Source organism: Seriola aureovittata, chromosome 10 (assembly GCF_021018895.1).
Source record: "Seriola aureovittata isolate HTS-2021-v1 ecotype China chromosome 10, ASM2101889v1, whole genome shotgun sequence".
Classification (NCBI taxonomy): domain Eukaryota; kingdom Metazoa; phylum Chordata; class Actinopteri; order Carangiformes; family Carangidae; genus Seriola; species Seriola aureovittata.
The window spans coordinates 18494381-18510180 of NC_079373.1; the positions used below are offsets into that span (position 1 = coordinate 18494381).

The 15800-nt window shown below is 44.1% G+C and overlaps 1 protein-coding gene across 5 annotated transcripts in view; it reads left to right on the plus strand.

Moving 5' to 3' along the window:
• The first annotated feature begins 232 nt into the window (after positions 1 to 232).
• The window catches only part of brsk2a (BR serine/threonine kinase 2a), a 175388-nt gene continuing 159820 nt past the window's right edge, over positions 233 to 15800 (plus strand). For 2 of the 5 annotated variants that reach the window (XM_056386262.1, XM_056386260.1), the window contains exon 1: positions 236 to 741. In XM_056386262.1, coding sequence (XP_056242237.1) covers positions 648 to 741 — 94 coding nt within the window. In that variant the 5' untranslated portion in view covers positions 236 to 647. Of the gene's footprint in view, positions 742 to 15800 lie in introns of all 5 variants that reach the window. The other 3 variants (XM_056386258.1, XM_056386259.1, XM_056386261.1) reach the window with 3 other exon arrangements.

A 15800-nucleotide genomic window follows, 5' to 3' on the forward strand; every position in this document is an offset into this window, starting at 1 on the left:
TTTTAAAACATGTCTGGAGTCGATCTTTAACAACAGGTGTCAACATATTAACACTGATTGAATTTGAACTGATGAAAAACTGAAGATAAATCATTAGTTTTTCCCCATAGTCACACAACTTATGAACGTGTTATTATGAACTCCATTATTCTTACATAAACTCAGTACCTTGACTATATGTGGCCCAAGACTCTCATGCTCACAACCTGCAACTCTTCTTCTGGAAAGAGCAAAGATGGTACAGCAACAAGAAACAGGGCGGTAGCATAAGAAGATATTCGGCTCTCTGATTGGCTGCGTCCGCTGTCAATCATTCCTGACGGCTCGGCAGCACCTCCCACAGACGCACAGCGGCAGCACAGCTTCCACCGACAATGATATTCAAGGCACTTGCGGCTCGTCTGCAGCGATAGGAGAAAAGAGGAGAGAAAGAGAGAACCTCACCTCCTCAAGCAGCGAGTGAGGTAGAGGAAAAGAGACAGAAAGCGACAGAGGAAAGAGCCAGAGGAAGAAGAGAAGAGGCTGTGGAGTTAATAAAAAAATAAAAAATCAAAAAAAGAGAGACAGCAGCGGCTTGGACCTCCAGCGAGGACTGTTTAATTGTCTGCGCTTTATTCCAAAGTGTTTAATTTGAACACAGATTCGACATGTCATCGTCCGGTAAAGACAACAGCGGTGCCCAACATGCCAATTACGTGGGACCTTACCGTTTGGAGAAGACGCTCGGGAAAGGACAGACAGGTTAGTTGGGACAGCTTGTTCACTGCATCCCCTGTAATTGCACAATTTATTTTCGAAGCGCTCCGCAGCGAGTTGAAATTTGGCCGGCTGGGTGTCTGCAGGTGATAGATAACTAACCGCTTAGTCACAAACACCTGCCCAGCCTGGTGGGGAATTTTGGGAGGTTGTTGTTATTTTTTTCGCCGGTGAACTGTCCATCTATATTTCAACACATTGGGACGAGAAGGGAGAGGGTGGGGGGGGGGTTTAGGTGGTGTTGCTTTACATTGGTTTGTTGGCTGTGCGTTGGCGTTGGACTGGGGTGTGTGTGTGTGTGTGTGTGTGTGTGTGTGTGTGTGTGTGTGTGTGTGTGTGCGCGCGCGCGTTTGTGTGTATCCAGGAGCAAACCAGCGTGGAAACCGTTCAACGCCAACAATGATGACAGTGCAACGGGTTATGAAAATCAACTTTTTGTGTCCTCACTCCCCTGTTTGTGTGTGTGCGCGCGCGTGTGTGTGTTTTGTGCGTGTGTGTGTCCTGTGATTGGAGCACAACGCCGTTAATCCCGATTTGCCTGATACATTGATCTATTCTTAGTCCGCAGGCAGGCAGGCAGGCGTTTCTCCTATAGGCTCTGACTGCAATACGTGGGTTTCCTCAGATATAGAGTAGAAGGTCCCACCTTGACAGATCACACCACGAGCTGCTCACAGAGCTGGGAAATAAGAGCTACACTTATCTATATTCATACACCCCAGGGGATGTAACTGGGCTTCCTGAATAAGGAGCACATGCTTTATCTCAGCGTAGATAGCAGTGACACTGCAGTTTGTCAAAGTTGCAATGCACATGTAGCCTATAATTTATGATAAAAGGGGTTTTCGTTCCACAGTATTTAAGGCTGTTTTAGGTGATGCATGTATGTTGGCTCGGCCTGTTTGTGTGTGAGTACTATGGTATAGTTGAGTGCTGTTGTCAGCATTGGTGACTGTACAATGAGAATCGTCTGCGGTCAAGTACATGCAGCCAGTGGAGCCATGTGAAACAGAGGCAGGCACAGCCCTGTGTAGGCAGACATGGCAGGAGAGATGCAGCATGTTTTGCAAGCTCACCACCCTTAAAGAGAGAGATAGAGAGAGAGAGAGAGAGAGAGAGAGAGAGAGAGAGAGAGAGAGAGTCGTAGACTTTTCCTTCTCCTCTCCTCTACTCTCTGCTGAGAGATTTTCCTCCCATCTGTTGTCTAAAACGGCTACAATAGGCGTTACTTCCCCTACCCGGTCCAGCTGGTCATGCTGAGCAGCCGTGTGTGCGTGTAAATGTTTGTGCGTTCTCTCAGACAGTATGCTTTCTTGAAATATTCTCCTGGTCACTTCACTCACCTGGCCAGTCCCCAGCGGCCATTAACAGAGTTTGTCTCTTCGCCCTCCCATGATGTCAGTGTATGTGTGTCTTCATAACTGGTGCCCCTCTTTGACTGTAAGGACATTTTGAATACACACAGTGTGTCTCCCACCAGAAATCCCTAATAAGAGTAAGATAACTGTAGTATGATAACTGTAGTACGATCTAAGGGAATTTAACATTTAACACAACAAACGCAATGATAAAAACACCTTAGCTGGACTCCCTTTCTCCTGCGACTAATGTTTAATCATTTGTGTTTACAGGAGGATCTCTCACTAACAGCTAGACTCCGCTTTCTTTCAGGTAGCAGATCGCAGGAGTGTCTAATGGCTGTTTGTGGTGGTATAGAGCTTGCAGTAGTATGGTCTGTTGGGGACAGACGTTTAATGACATGGTGTCGCTGAGATCATCCACGCCTCAGGATGTATTTACGAGAATGTCCTGTGTAAGTGGAAGAGTATGTAGCTTGTGTCCTTGGAGCTCATGTCTGGTTATATTAACTTTTAATTTGGAGAATTCTCACTGTGTTTCATGCAGGCGGGAAATTGTAATCATATAACACATATTCATTTTGAATGCTTTTGGCCTGGTTTTTGAATTACATTTTCATTTTACAAATGTGCAGCAATAACGGGGCCCAGCATTATGAGTGTGTGTGTGTTCCGTGTTAGAAAAATCATTTGCTTACTGGCGTCTGTGTAGCTGACCCGTGCCAAACCTATTCAGATTAATGACAGTGCATAAGATCCCATTCGCCCATTAACTATTCGTTAATCTGTCAGATCTCTTTCCCAGGCCCCACGGAAGGGGTTGGCCTGGCAACTGTAATCGCCCAATCGGCCGGGCTGGATCATGAGTGGCAGCTGGGACCATCCAGTGGGCTAAATCCCCCCGTGAGCTTTCCCAGGCTGTGGTTGGCTGGTATTATTAGATGGGAGAAAGCGGAAGGCCTCTGGTTGATCTGGCTGTCCTGCTCAGAGGAGTGGTGCTGTTCCGTGTTCATTAAGTGATTAGACCTTGTCCTGACACAAACACACACACACACACACACACACACACACACACACACACACACACACACACACACACACACACACATGGCCGCCTCAGTGGTTCTGGTTTGGCTTCCTGATCTAATCCCCTACACAGCCAAAGTCCCCTCGGCTCTCACTCATGCACTCACGTGGCCCAAAGGTAGAATGGGCAGGCTCACTCCAGCATGGCAACTTAGCACCTCCATATTACTGCACAGGATAGGCCACATGGGAAAGACCACAGTTTTCTTACAGCAATGATACATGCTCCAGGTAAAATAATTAGATGGACCTTTTGTACAGTTTTTTTCTAGTCTGAACAGATTGATAAAGTATTCATACGGCGTACACCAGACTTGTCGGTCAGTCAGTGATACACCCCATATCTCTCTCTACTTGTTTTTCGTCAGGTTTATTGCTTTCGCTCCAGTATCTGTAGGCTATGTGTGCAGTCCCCTCTCAGTCAGGTGTGCATTGGGGCCTGATGGAGTCTATTGATACGGAGTGTCGGCATGGCTGGCCACTGATTGAGGATGAAGCCACAGAAGCATGGAGGCCATTTTCCAAGCCAAAGACAGACATGTTGTGCTTGATTGGCAGAACTTGGCCGGGGCATTGTGTCTATGAGATGTTTCATGTAGGTCCTGTATATGGTGTCTGTGTGTGAATGTGACACCTGAGCCTCAGCACTTTCCTCGTACCTCTTGCACTGTCAAACTGTGAAATTTGCCAATCGGCCCCATTTTCTATCAAACACTGAATTAGCCCCATGCGCTGCCTGTTAGGTTGGATAATGTTCTGTATTAGCCTCACAGGTCTCTAATCCATGTCACGATGCTACTATAAGTGAGGTAACAGTTATAAAAATGTAGAACTCCCTTTTGAATGTCTCCATCACAGCAGGGTTTGGAGTAACAGCCTTGTTGTGTTTCCGAATCTTGAAGCTTTGTTTGACAAAGCTGAAGATTGTGGATTTGTGTTTTTGCCAGTGCACTGACTTAAGACAGGCTGAATCACCGCTCTGTTCCACTAATGCATCGGAAAACACTGCTGTGTTTCGCCTTTACTTTGTTCCTGAACGCTGTTGATTAGTGGAATAGAGGCCTATTGTCTGGAAAACATTGCCTGTTAATCCAGTGTAAAGTCCCTGTTCTTTCACGAGACTTGGATATTGACAGGCTAAGAGTTGGAGGTTGATGTGTAGGCTCCTTGATTCTTTGATTGACGTTTAGAGAGTGAAATCATCTCTGCTTCAGGGGCTTTTATATTGACTGTTCATCTGACAAAAAGCTGCCTGTGATGTTGTGTCTTGCTCTCTCTTTCTCTATTTAGTTTTCTCTGTTTCTGTCTAACAGCTGGAGAGTTCTTGTTCTGGGTTCCCCAGGTTTACAAGGCATGTAAGCCAGAATCCAGCTGTTCTTTGTGTTTCCATGTCAGCAAAGGGCTGACCAGTTTGTAACTCTCAGTGTGGGTTTCTCTGTTGGTGCGCGGGGTCGTGTTTGTTTGTCTTTGTGTATGAGAGAGTGAAAGAAAAAAACTCAATTGTCTTTTCTTTTCATTTATTTACATGTGCGCACACATGCTCACATTAACCAGGTCGTTCTAGGGGTCTGGTGCATTGCATGGTAACGTAAAACCGTTAATTCGACGTTGACTGATAGCTGGTGAGCCAGGGATGGTTGATTCAGATCAATGGGCACTCCCAAAGATTTCCTGTCTGGTGGAAGAGATCCATACTGTTTCACAGCACATGATATTCCTGATGATGACAAGTGAGGAGGGAATACCCAGTCGATGCCGTCAATGGAAAAGCACTTGGCAAATCTACAGAAACTGAACGCGCATGTGTGTGTGTATGTGTGTGTGTAGCCGGTGAACCGAGCAGGTGCTCAAACTGTGGGTGACCTGTAGCCTGTGTGCCATTTAAGATAAATTTGAAACCAGTGTTGAGCTCAAACACAGGTGTCCATCTCCCAAGTTGTCTGCTTTGACCTAAAATTGGCGAGCAAGGGGAAATAAATGAAAGGCTGCGATGATAGACCCGTGTTTAAACGGGCCCATTCAGAGATTCAGGTCAGAGGAGCCCCGGCCCAAAGGCTGTGCCGTGTTTCCCCCCAGCTGTGTAGCACCCTGTGTTAGCAAGCTGGATCAGAGCTGTGGAGCAGGAAGCCAAGGCCTTGCATGGTCTCTGCTTTTTGACTGTCTGACTAAAGCCAAAGTCCTGCCCCCTCAGCCCTGAAATGTATCCTAAATGATGGGAGACTGGTGTGCAAGTGTGTCTGCGTGTCAGCCGATAAGCATGTTGTGGGCTTGTGTGAATATGTATGCCTTCCTGTGTGTGTGCATAGGCGGTGTTGCATCAGTGACCAGCACACACACGCAGCAACTATGCTTTGAGTAAATCAAACAGGACTTAGCCTATAGTCTTTTCACTGTCTGTAACTTTGGCTGAGGTTATATAATGGTGATGGTCTCTGTCATTTAGTGCGGTTCTCCTCTCATCCGCCTCGCTCCTTCTCTCTCCCTCTCTCTGTCCCTCTTCCCCTGGCCAGTCAAGATTCATACAGGGATTCAACCATGTGGTAAATCAGACAAGACCTCGGTGGAATTGCATCGATTGGGAGGAATGTATGTAGCCAACGATTTTCAGAGATTAATGATGAGGAAAGAGGCGGCGAACCGGAGGGGGGAGGAGAGAGAAGAACGAAGTCAAGGAGAAGTGGGAGGAGCAGAAGAAGGAGAAAAGAAAAAAAAAACAAACAAACCTTGAACTGAGACAGCATGAAGTGGTCTTGAATGTTCTGACTGCAGCTGAGGTTATTAATTAAGGCAAGGTATTGATCATTCTCTTCATTATTCTCCCCTCCTCCTCCCTGATTTTCATCTCTCTATTGCTGACCTCCAGAGGAGAAAAAGGGCTCAATCCTTAGATGGAAGGTCAGTGAGTAAGTGAAGGATTGCTGGAATAGTCTCTGTGGGCAATCATGAATGAGCACCTCTGTTTATGTGTGTGTTGTTTTGGACAGGCCCCATCACATCCTATTTGGGTTTCATCCTAACTCGGCGCATCCACTGTCACTGTTTCTCTGCCATGTTATATAGCGTGGAGAATCAGGTTAGGGTGACATGGTGCTATGGTCCATTTTCCCTCAGTTATATCAAGACACACTCCACACTCCACACTATATACACACACACACATGCTCATACAAACACCGTCTCACTGTCTCACACTGTCCATCTCTCTCTCTCTCTCTCTATCTCTCTCTCTCTCTCTCTCTCTCTCTCTCTCTCTCTCTCTCTTACTCTTTCGCTGAGGTCCCCAGCTCTATACTCGACTGCTGTGTTTCGTGTAATGTGTTATCGTCTCATGCTATTTAGAATTTCATGCTGCCAGTTTTCCAACGCAGCAGAGGGAATGCAAGCAGAAACACACCATTTCTCTTTTCACCGGTGCATCAAATTGTTACATTTATATATGACTTCACGCTGTTTCTTCACTAAAAATGTGCGGCGTTCTGCCTCTAGACATCTCTGTACCAGCCCAAGTCTTTGTGCACTTTCGACGCTGCCAGTCAGTCATTAAGCCGCTCACAAAAGTCAGCTGTCATGTCTTTTGGTCTTTGTAAACATGGGACATTTACGGTGTACAGTATATTAAACGTCTGTGTGCGTGAGAGAGGGAGCCTGTCTCTCTCGCTCTCTCTCTCTCCTCTCACTCAGCTCAGATTAACCCTTGCTGAGCCGCCTGTCTGGCTCCGACTGTGAGAAAGCTGGGTTGGTTGCCAAGGTTGGTTGTCTGGTTGTCATGGTTTCCCTGCTTCTTGCTGGTTCCCAGTCTGCCCTCATGAAGAAAGAAAGGGAATACTCTCTCTCTCTTCTTATTCTCTTGCTCTCTCTCTCTCTCTCTCTCAGCTGCACTCGTTTCTCTCCCCATCTCGCTCTCTAGCTCTTTACGTGGCTGCAATCTGAAGTTAGCATCATAACAGTCAGGCTGCAAAATCCTCTGTTGCTATTCCATGCTTTCAAGTTAGTCTTTATCTGACTTCTTTCTCTTCATCTGCGTTGCCTTTGCTAGATGTGACTGTGGGAACGAGAATGTGAATGAATGTATGACTTCGTGTTTTCACATGTAAGCTGTGTGTGTGTGTGTGTGTGCATGCTTGTGCAGCCTGTGTGCTCAGACATACGGTCATGGATCAGACAGGCTTGCCCTGCTCTGTGCTCTGCGCTGTGTGCTGTGTTCCCATTTAAATCTGGGAGATTAGCACATGTGGGGAGCCTCGGCTTTAGTTGCTGTCAGCTCAGCTAGTCTTGGCAGGCTGTCCTCAGATCAGGGGGGAAGCTCTGTGCTCATCCCCCCATTGCTGTCTGTCCTGCTGTACCTTATCCATTAACAAATAGATGGGTGGGCCACTGACCTTGACTTTGGTAGACTTTTCAAACTGCTGCAACACACTTGTACAATTCACAGGGTGGCATTTGTCATAGCCCTGCTGTACAGAATATACATTTTAGCAATATAGTTTACTATATAGTGAAAGCAGATATTTTTTTCCTTTGCATTCTGTCATTACAACATTTTTCACGATTCTACAGGTTCCAAAAAAAAAAAGTATTATGTCTAATTAATTTTTGTACCCCATCACATTGGCTAATATTTACTGTAGGATATATCTGTTGGTACAATAAAACACTTTCTGCATTTTATGAATGTTCCTGTTTCAACCTTTTAACAGATGTATTAGTTGATTTCTTAACCTTAACTTCTTAAAATTGAATATTCACAAATACATAAAGCAGTTTTTGTACAAAATAAATAGAATGTAAATCAGGTGTAAATATGGAGTAGGGTACTAGTAGTTTACATATTGGCCATCTTGCCTGTGATGTCTTGCCATAAAGAAAATATGTTTGCTTGCAATATTTTACTTACTGAAGTATTGTTGAGTGAATACAGTTTATGACTTACATTCATTCCATACATGAAACAGTGCCTTTGCTTCAGCAGACCAGCTGGCAGCTCCCCGTGGACTGTTTTCTGAGGAAAAAAAAGTACATGAATGAAAACGTGCGCTCATTTACTGTGTGCAGTCCTTCCCAGGTGGCAGGGGCAGAGTAATTGTGATGCACTCAGAGTTTTCACTGCCACTCGCTCTGTTGTCAGCTCTTTAGGCTATGAAGCACAATGTCGCCCATGCTTGAAACACCTGAGATGTGGCTTGGCATGTGAAGTGAAGCAGACAGGCCTCAGTGAGATTAGGTTAGATGAGCATGACTGGTCACAAATCAACAACCTGCGCTGGCTGCTCGTCTCTGTGGCACCGACTTCTGACACTTGGCAGGACTAAAGAGAATTAGCACTATGTTAGCTAGCTCGACTTATTTTATCTCAGCCTGGGAACATCAAGGAGTCCGTTATTCATCGAGAGGGGAGAGGAGGGTGGCTTAGGTTTGCTGTTCCGATAACGTTGGGGAGTGTTGTTGCCAGTTTAGGGAAAAAACCACCTGGATCACAGGTGTTAGTGCATCAGTGGTCCAGCCAAGACAAACTGTTTCTTCTGTTTGCTTTTCCTGTGTTGCCACTTCATCAGAGAATGGGTCAATGCTTTGAGTTTACTGCCAGGTCAAAGCCTCTGTCATGACTATGTATTAGGATGAAATCAGATCACAGGAAGATGTCATACTTGAAGCAGTGAGTCCTGTATCTTTGTCTTTGTGTTTTTCCCTTTGGCCTGAATTGTAGGTTCAGCCTGTGCTACTTTCCTCCAAATCTCCAGCCGTGAAGTGCTGTACTGGTTTGTGAAAGTGTTTCAGCATAAATCTTTTAATACGGCCAGCACGCTCTCCCATTTGGATTTTGCCCTATTTTTATTGGCTGATGGTCGACCAACCAGCATTCAACTTACTCCCTGTATTGTGATATAACCTGTATTAATAGGGGAGCAGCAATATACTCTATACACATCTAAAGATCAGGAGCTTTATCCATAATGTATTATGCATCACCAAACTGTTTTCACTTTCCATGTGCTCTCATGTGACCTAACCAGAAAACGATTTCTCCTATCATTACAAGGTTTATGAAAAGAATCTAAAATTCAAGAATCTAAGACTTATGAATTATGAAGAAGAAATAGTTTGCTTTCCCTTTCAATAGGCTCAAAATCCAATTCCATACTGCTCTATGGTCAGAAGACTTAATGAAGGACTTAGTTCAGAAATAATATTCAGTTAAAAGACCTTTGGCTTTTCACAATCTAGTGAGTGCACTGTTACTGCACTGAAGGATTTTCAGGTGTCAAAAGCATACATGTATTTGACCACTTTCATTTCCTTTATTCTGTCTTCCCTCTTGCTCTCTTACTTACTTACTTTTTTTCTGTCAGTTTTTTTCTGTTTTAGTGTCTTTCCTTATTTTTTTTTGCACTCTCTCCTGACTAATGGAACAGTTGATGGAGTGATTAAGGGAAAGAGCGATGAAGTAGGGACGGTCTCATCTCTTTATTCCAGATGGTTGACTTTTTTTAATTTTTTTTTTATTCATCGCTAAAAGCTGCTTATTCCTGATGTTGCTGCTGTGTTTTGCACTGCAGTGTGTTTGTGTGTGTGTGTGTGTGTGTGTGTGTACTTGTCTGAGTGCAAGTGTTTTAGTGTGCGCTGTATGCTCCTGTTTCATGGGCTCTGTGCCGATACATAACAGCGTCTGAGAGCTGTAACTCATGGGACACGGATGAACATGAGAGAGACGGAGAGGAGGGGGGGGCCTGGCTCACAAAAGGAGACAGTTTCTGAGTGAGAAAAAGAGTCACAGCAGTAAAGCATCTCTCAGGGTCAGTGCCTCTATTATCATTCAAATCCAGCGCACACAACCACACACACACACAGAGGCGGGAATGTGCTGTGCAGCAGTAGAGTGGATGTTTTTTAGTTTCTACAGGAATCCCAGCTCTCCCTCTGACTGCAGCAGAACTCTGACGTCATCACTGGAGGAGATGCAGCCACAGCAGGAAGGACTGCTCTCAGTATGAAGCCTGAGGACACGCACACACACACACACACACACACACACACACACACACACACACACACACACACACACACACACACACACACACACACACACACACGCACACACACCTCCGCATACCTTTAGGACATTTAGGAAGCTTGGTCCTCTGCTCTTCAATCCTGTCCTCTGTTTAACCTCACAAGTTTACGTGTGTTTACATGGACTTCGCAAAGTATTTCATACACTCTGTATATAGAAAACTGCAGTTGATGTTGTGACTTGCAGCCGGCTCGTTGCTTTGATGTGAAGAGTCGGTAGCTATAGCAACACAGGGACTCATTTTTATGTGCTATTTCACATGCTGAGGATATGAGTGTGGCTGTGAGTTAGTTGTCATTTTGGATGATCAGCTGTGTTTGCTGTCCTCACTGCTGTTTTGACTTATTATGGTTAATATAATGATACCATGAATGTGAGCCAGCAGTGTCCATCTATGTGTGTCAGAGTCTCTGCATACATGCGCCTCCCTGGCTTTCAGAAAAACTGACGACATATGCAGGTCTGCGCGTGGCACCGCATGACTCATGTGAGTGTATTATTATTATGGCCATTATGGCAGTGGCGTTTCTCTTTCTGTAATGCACCTGTTTGCTTTGGTGGACTTACAGTAGCAGCTTCCTCTGGGTTTATGTCATGTTTAGGGCTGTAATCAAAGGTTTTTGGGTTACAGCTGCTTGCTGCATCTTTTTTTTTTTTTTTTTTTTAAATGCGTTTGCTTTATTTCAGCTAACTGCTTCTCATAAGAAAATGTTGTCATGGTGCCTCTTGGAAATGTTTAAACCACATCACTTAGCAAGCGGCAATGACATTGTTTTATGCTTATGAGTTGAGGATGGCACCCCACCTCACTTATTCACTTGATGATGAAACTAACCTTGGAGAATTTATTAACTAACCCTGGAGATTTTTTATGCAGTAGAAAATTGCACAAAGACTGTTTTCATAGCACAGAGAAAACGGAAGAACCTATACCATATTGTCACCCCTCATGTAACAAAATAACCTCATGTAGCAACGGGACTACATTCCTTTATCTAATCTCAGAAACTGCTTATTATGGTTACCTTATGAGACACACCAGAACCTACTCCCTCTTTTCTCTTTCTGTATCCATAATCCCTCTTGTCCTACATGTCTTGCCAACACTTTCATTCTTGACCCTCCCTCCTGCCCTCCCTCCCTCCCTCCTTCCTCCTGCTCCCTTGTTTCCTCGCTTCCTGCATAATGGAGGTATTCCCCTGCAGCCTCCACACCTCGCACTGCCATTCTGCTCAGGTAGGGCTCATTTCATGCAGGATGATTAGATCTCACTGGCAGCAACTCAGGGTTGGATAAGTGAGAGTGTTGTGGGCCTGCCTGCACAATAGCAGAAGGAATTCAATTAAATCTTTACATACATATACTCCCATTATACAGACGCATGGGGGCACATCACCTACAGCACGCACGCATACTCATTCGCTTTCACACATTCACACAGATACATAAGCAAGTATGCATGTAAAAAAAATACACATTCACATACAATGTAACTGATATAATATAGTGGCTATGGCTTTGTATGTTTTTGTTTTAATAATTTTTTGTTATGAGATTCCCCCCTTGCCCCTTCTTCTATTCTTCTATCTCACATTTCACATCTTTCCGACTTTGAAGGGAGAAAAAGCAAAATATAAAAAAAAAAAAAATAGCACATCACACGTAATTTGCGAGTGTGTGTGTAAATGGGCTAATTTATTGTGAAAGGAGCCTATCATTGCAGGTCTAATGGAAGAGGCATATCCTGTGTTGGCTTTATGGGCCAGAGCTGGTAATTGCTTGTCTGATTTGAGCAGAATATATCATCGTACTTCATGTTACAAACCGCAGGGGAAGATGGCAATAGTAATTGGACATCGAAATAAGGCGAGCGTGTGTGTAATTTTCATTTTCTTCTTTCGTTTGTATCAGTTTTTGAAGTCTCACAACATTGTGTATGCCGCGACGTTATAACGCTAGATGTTTGGTATGTTTGTCAGCACAAAGCAGATACGAAGAATTCCATAACCCTTAGATGCATAAGTGGGTCAAAAATGACCCGGTGAGGTTGTTTTCTTGAAATATCTTCGTAATGATGACCATCTAAGTGATAATAAAAAATTTCACAGTCAGAAAAGCTACACATGATATAGCGAGCGACTCTGGTACCGATAGAGATTTTGAATATTTATTTTAGGTGATAAGTATTTATATGCATATACAGTATGTCATTTTTCAAATAATTTGAAAAGATAAGTGCAGCCCACTACCCCATCGCTCCTACTGTGAAAATTTAAAAGGATGCTTGTCTCTTATGAGGACAAATAAAGACCTTCTGTGAAAGTTTAGTCAGAACAACGTGATGCAGGAAATGGGGAACATTTGGTGTTGTTCGCTCATGTCTCTAATGCCCTTAAGCTTGTGATTGTGTCTGAACAACTTGGGCTGATTAGGCTTGCATGGGACCTGAATTTATTACTCTGTCTTCCCTAGTGTCATTATACTTCCACCTCTTATATTCACTCCTTAATGAGACTTTATTAAATATTCAAACCTTTACCTGGAGGAGCTCAGTGAGTGTGTGTTTTTCTTCCTGTGCGTGTTCCCAGCTCTATATTCTTGCGTATCCCTGGGTGTGTATCAGTACTTTTGATCTCTCTCTTAGCACTGACAGTTACAGCTAGACATAAGACAGACAGACACAGGAATACATTTACACGCACCTGCAGACAGACATAATTTAAGTCGGCGTAATAATTTGTTATTCCAGAATTTACCATCCCAGCTGATGAGGAGTCCAGGCTAGTTCAGGCTCATTAAGCCTTAGAGAGATGCGCCCGCTGCCTGCGTGTGTGTTAGCCTCACTCTGGGTCTCTTCTCTTCTTATTTCATTCCTGCTCTCCCTCTTCCTTTCTCTGTCTGTCTCTCCCTGAGCACAACACTAAATCAAGCAGACCTTTTAATTAAAAGACATTTTTTCTCTGCTCTAAACACCCTATAAACAGGCAGAGCTGCACATGGACACAAACACAAATGCACACACAAAACACACAGTACCTCTATGCTCCCTCTTGAAAACATATACAGTGAACTGTATATCAAACCAATCCAATAAAAGGAGGGTTGAACTTTGGGAACACCACCTGATTCCTCATGTTCTCACCTCTCCCACTTGTTTAGAGGAGGTAGTTAATATACCCCCCTTGTCTTGTTTGACTTTAGGAAAAAGATCCTGCCACCTGCCCTGGTCCCCTTTGAAGATCTCTTTTAATGAAGTGCTCTTGTTCCCTGTGAATTACACTGTAGCAGTTTCTATGTCACGTATGAGAAGTCCCATGTATGAGGGCAGAGAGGTGAGAGATGAGTACTGAGAGCTCACAGAGGCCCTCTCTAGGGGCCCAGGATGTGTGTCCAGCCTGCGGAGTGATTCATTAAGCGAGTCCCAGGACTCACATCAGGCCTATTCTGGTTCACGCAGAGGCTCTCTGCCTGACGTGGCCCTTGCCTTTAGATGTGCTTCACACACATGGCAGTCTCTGATGTCTCACTGAGAGGCTGAGACTGATTGGTGGAGAGGGGGAGAAGGGTCCCCTGTCTATCTGGCCGTACATAAGCAGTCTCGAATAAAGTGATTACTGGTTCCCATTTGGGCACTTTCCCAGCGTGATGGCTAAAGCAAACGAATTGTACTCGTTTCAAAAACAGCTTGTAGGCAGCTTATGTTTTTAATATGGTTAAATGTGTTTTAAATGTATTTTACCATTTGAAAAGGAGAGATTGGTTGAAGCTTGGATGTCAGTTTGTGCGCACTGAAACGACCACCAGTACAGCACAGTGGCCATTCATTTGAATCTCAAGCACAGACATTGTTTTCGCCCACGGCCCACAGGAAAAAATTCACACCTAATCCACAGAACATGCACTTACATACCCTCTTCTGCACACATGTGTACATGTGTGTGGATGCCTCCTGTGTGTGTTCATTAGGGGCAGATTATTCAGTGCTGGGGATCTGATAAACTGGATGAAGCTTCTTTGGCTCTGATGGTGTTTAATAATCACCCTTCAGATGAGCCAAACACACATGCAGAGTGCTCCATTATGACTTTGGTGGTGCAGAAAGCGTACAGTACACACGAATGTGCACATACAACATATTTTTCACATCTCCATGAGCACATATGTGCATGTGTGTATTGGTGTTAGGTTGTGTATGTGTGACTAATCTCTGAGGACACGTGGTGAGGGAGTTCGAGTGGAGGTGCATGTGGAGCTAATGACGGCGACAGTGGGGTTGGTGGGGCTTGACCTTCATCACGGTTCTCATCCTCAACCTGCTGCCCCCCTCAGGACACCAGTAACCTTATCACTGGTGAGGAGATGAGCAGAGCAATGCTGAGAAGAGACCAGAAGACTCGTTCCATCTGGAATCAAAAGCATAAAAACTGCATCAGGGAATCAATTTTCTTCATCTTTCCGCTGTTCTGCAGTTTGTCTCCATGTTAACGGCTTGGTGTGAGGAACAAGACATTGTGATTGTATGAATTTTTCTCACACAATATTAAATTGTAGCCTTTCACAGCCTTTTTCTTGTCTTTAGAGAATAGAGTTCCTTTGCAGGTTTTCAATGGGTCTGTTTGAAACAAAGCATATTCTATAATATCAGTAGCACGCTCCCAAAGGATAGCTATTATTCATTTTAAACATGCTGCTAGTTATTTAAACACTCAAATATGTGGCTATTAGCAAAAGCATTAAGTGATGGATTGGCTAATTTAGCTGTGCAGTGCATCACAGGGCAAGTTTAAATGCGCCTTGAAGCCTCTATTGGATATTCACCATATTATCTGAAACAGCCGTGTTTGCTTTTATGTATTTCTTTTATGATATATATGCATTCGTTACTTTTCAAGACTTTTATTCAATCTTTTTAACCTTGAAAAAAGCAATATTTAAATTCCAAAGTTCTTAAAATGATAATCATGTGGATGAGTGATTAGTCCAATTATAAGAACACAAATAATGGTCTGTGTTTATCTTAGTGCAGCTGGTTAGTAAAAACAAGTTAATTAAGCCAAGCCACATTAGCCCTATATGAGATATTATTTTATTTGGACATGTAATAGCTTTTAAATTGTCTGACTGCTCATATATTTCCAATCAAAAATCGCAAATGATCCCCAACATATTAAAATCACTGGGCGCCTTGCTTTAATAGGGGTTCCCCAAATTCCCCTAGTCCTGCAGTGATATATGAGTTAAATCCATAGAGCAGGGCAGAGAGCTGAGGGCTTTTTAATGGGTTTTACCAGCCTCATTCTTTTTCAAAGGTTCTTTTTCCTGCTCTGCTCATTTTCCTTTTTTCCATCAGCTTCCTCCCCTCTCTCTCTCTGTCTCTCTGTCTCTCTCTGTCTCTCTTTCTCCCTCCCTCCCCTCACCCCTCTCACCCTTTTTTTCTGCCTGTCCAACTCTTCTTTCCTGTCCTCAGCCTCCCTCACCGCTTTCCCTGTGGCTTTCAGCGTCACCCTGCTATTTCGCTCTTCCTCCATCTC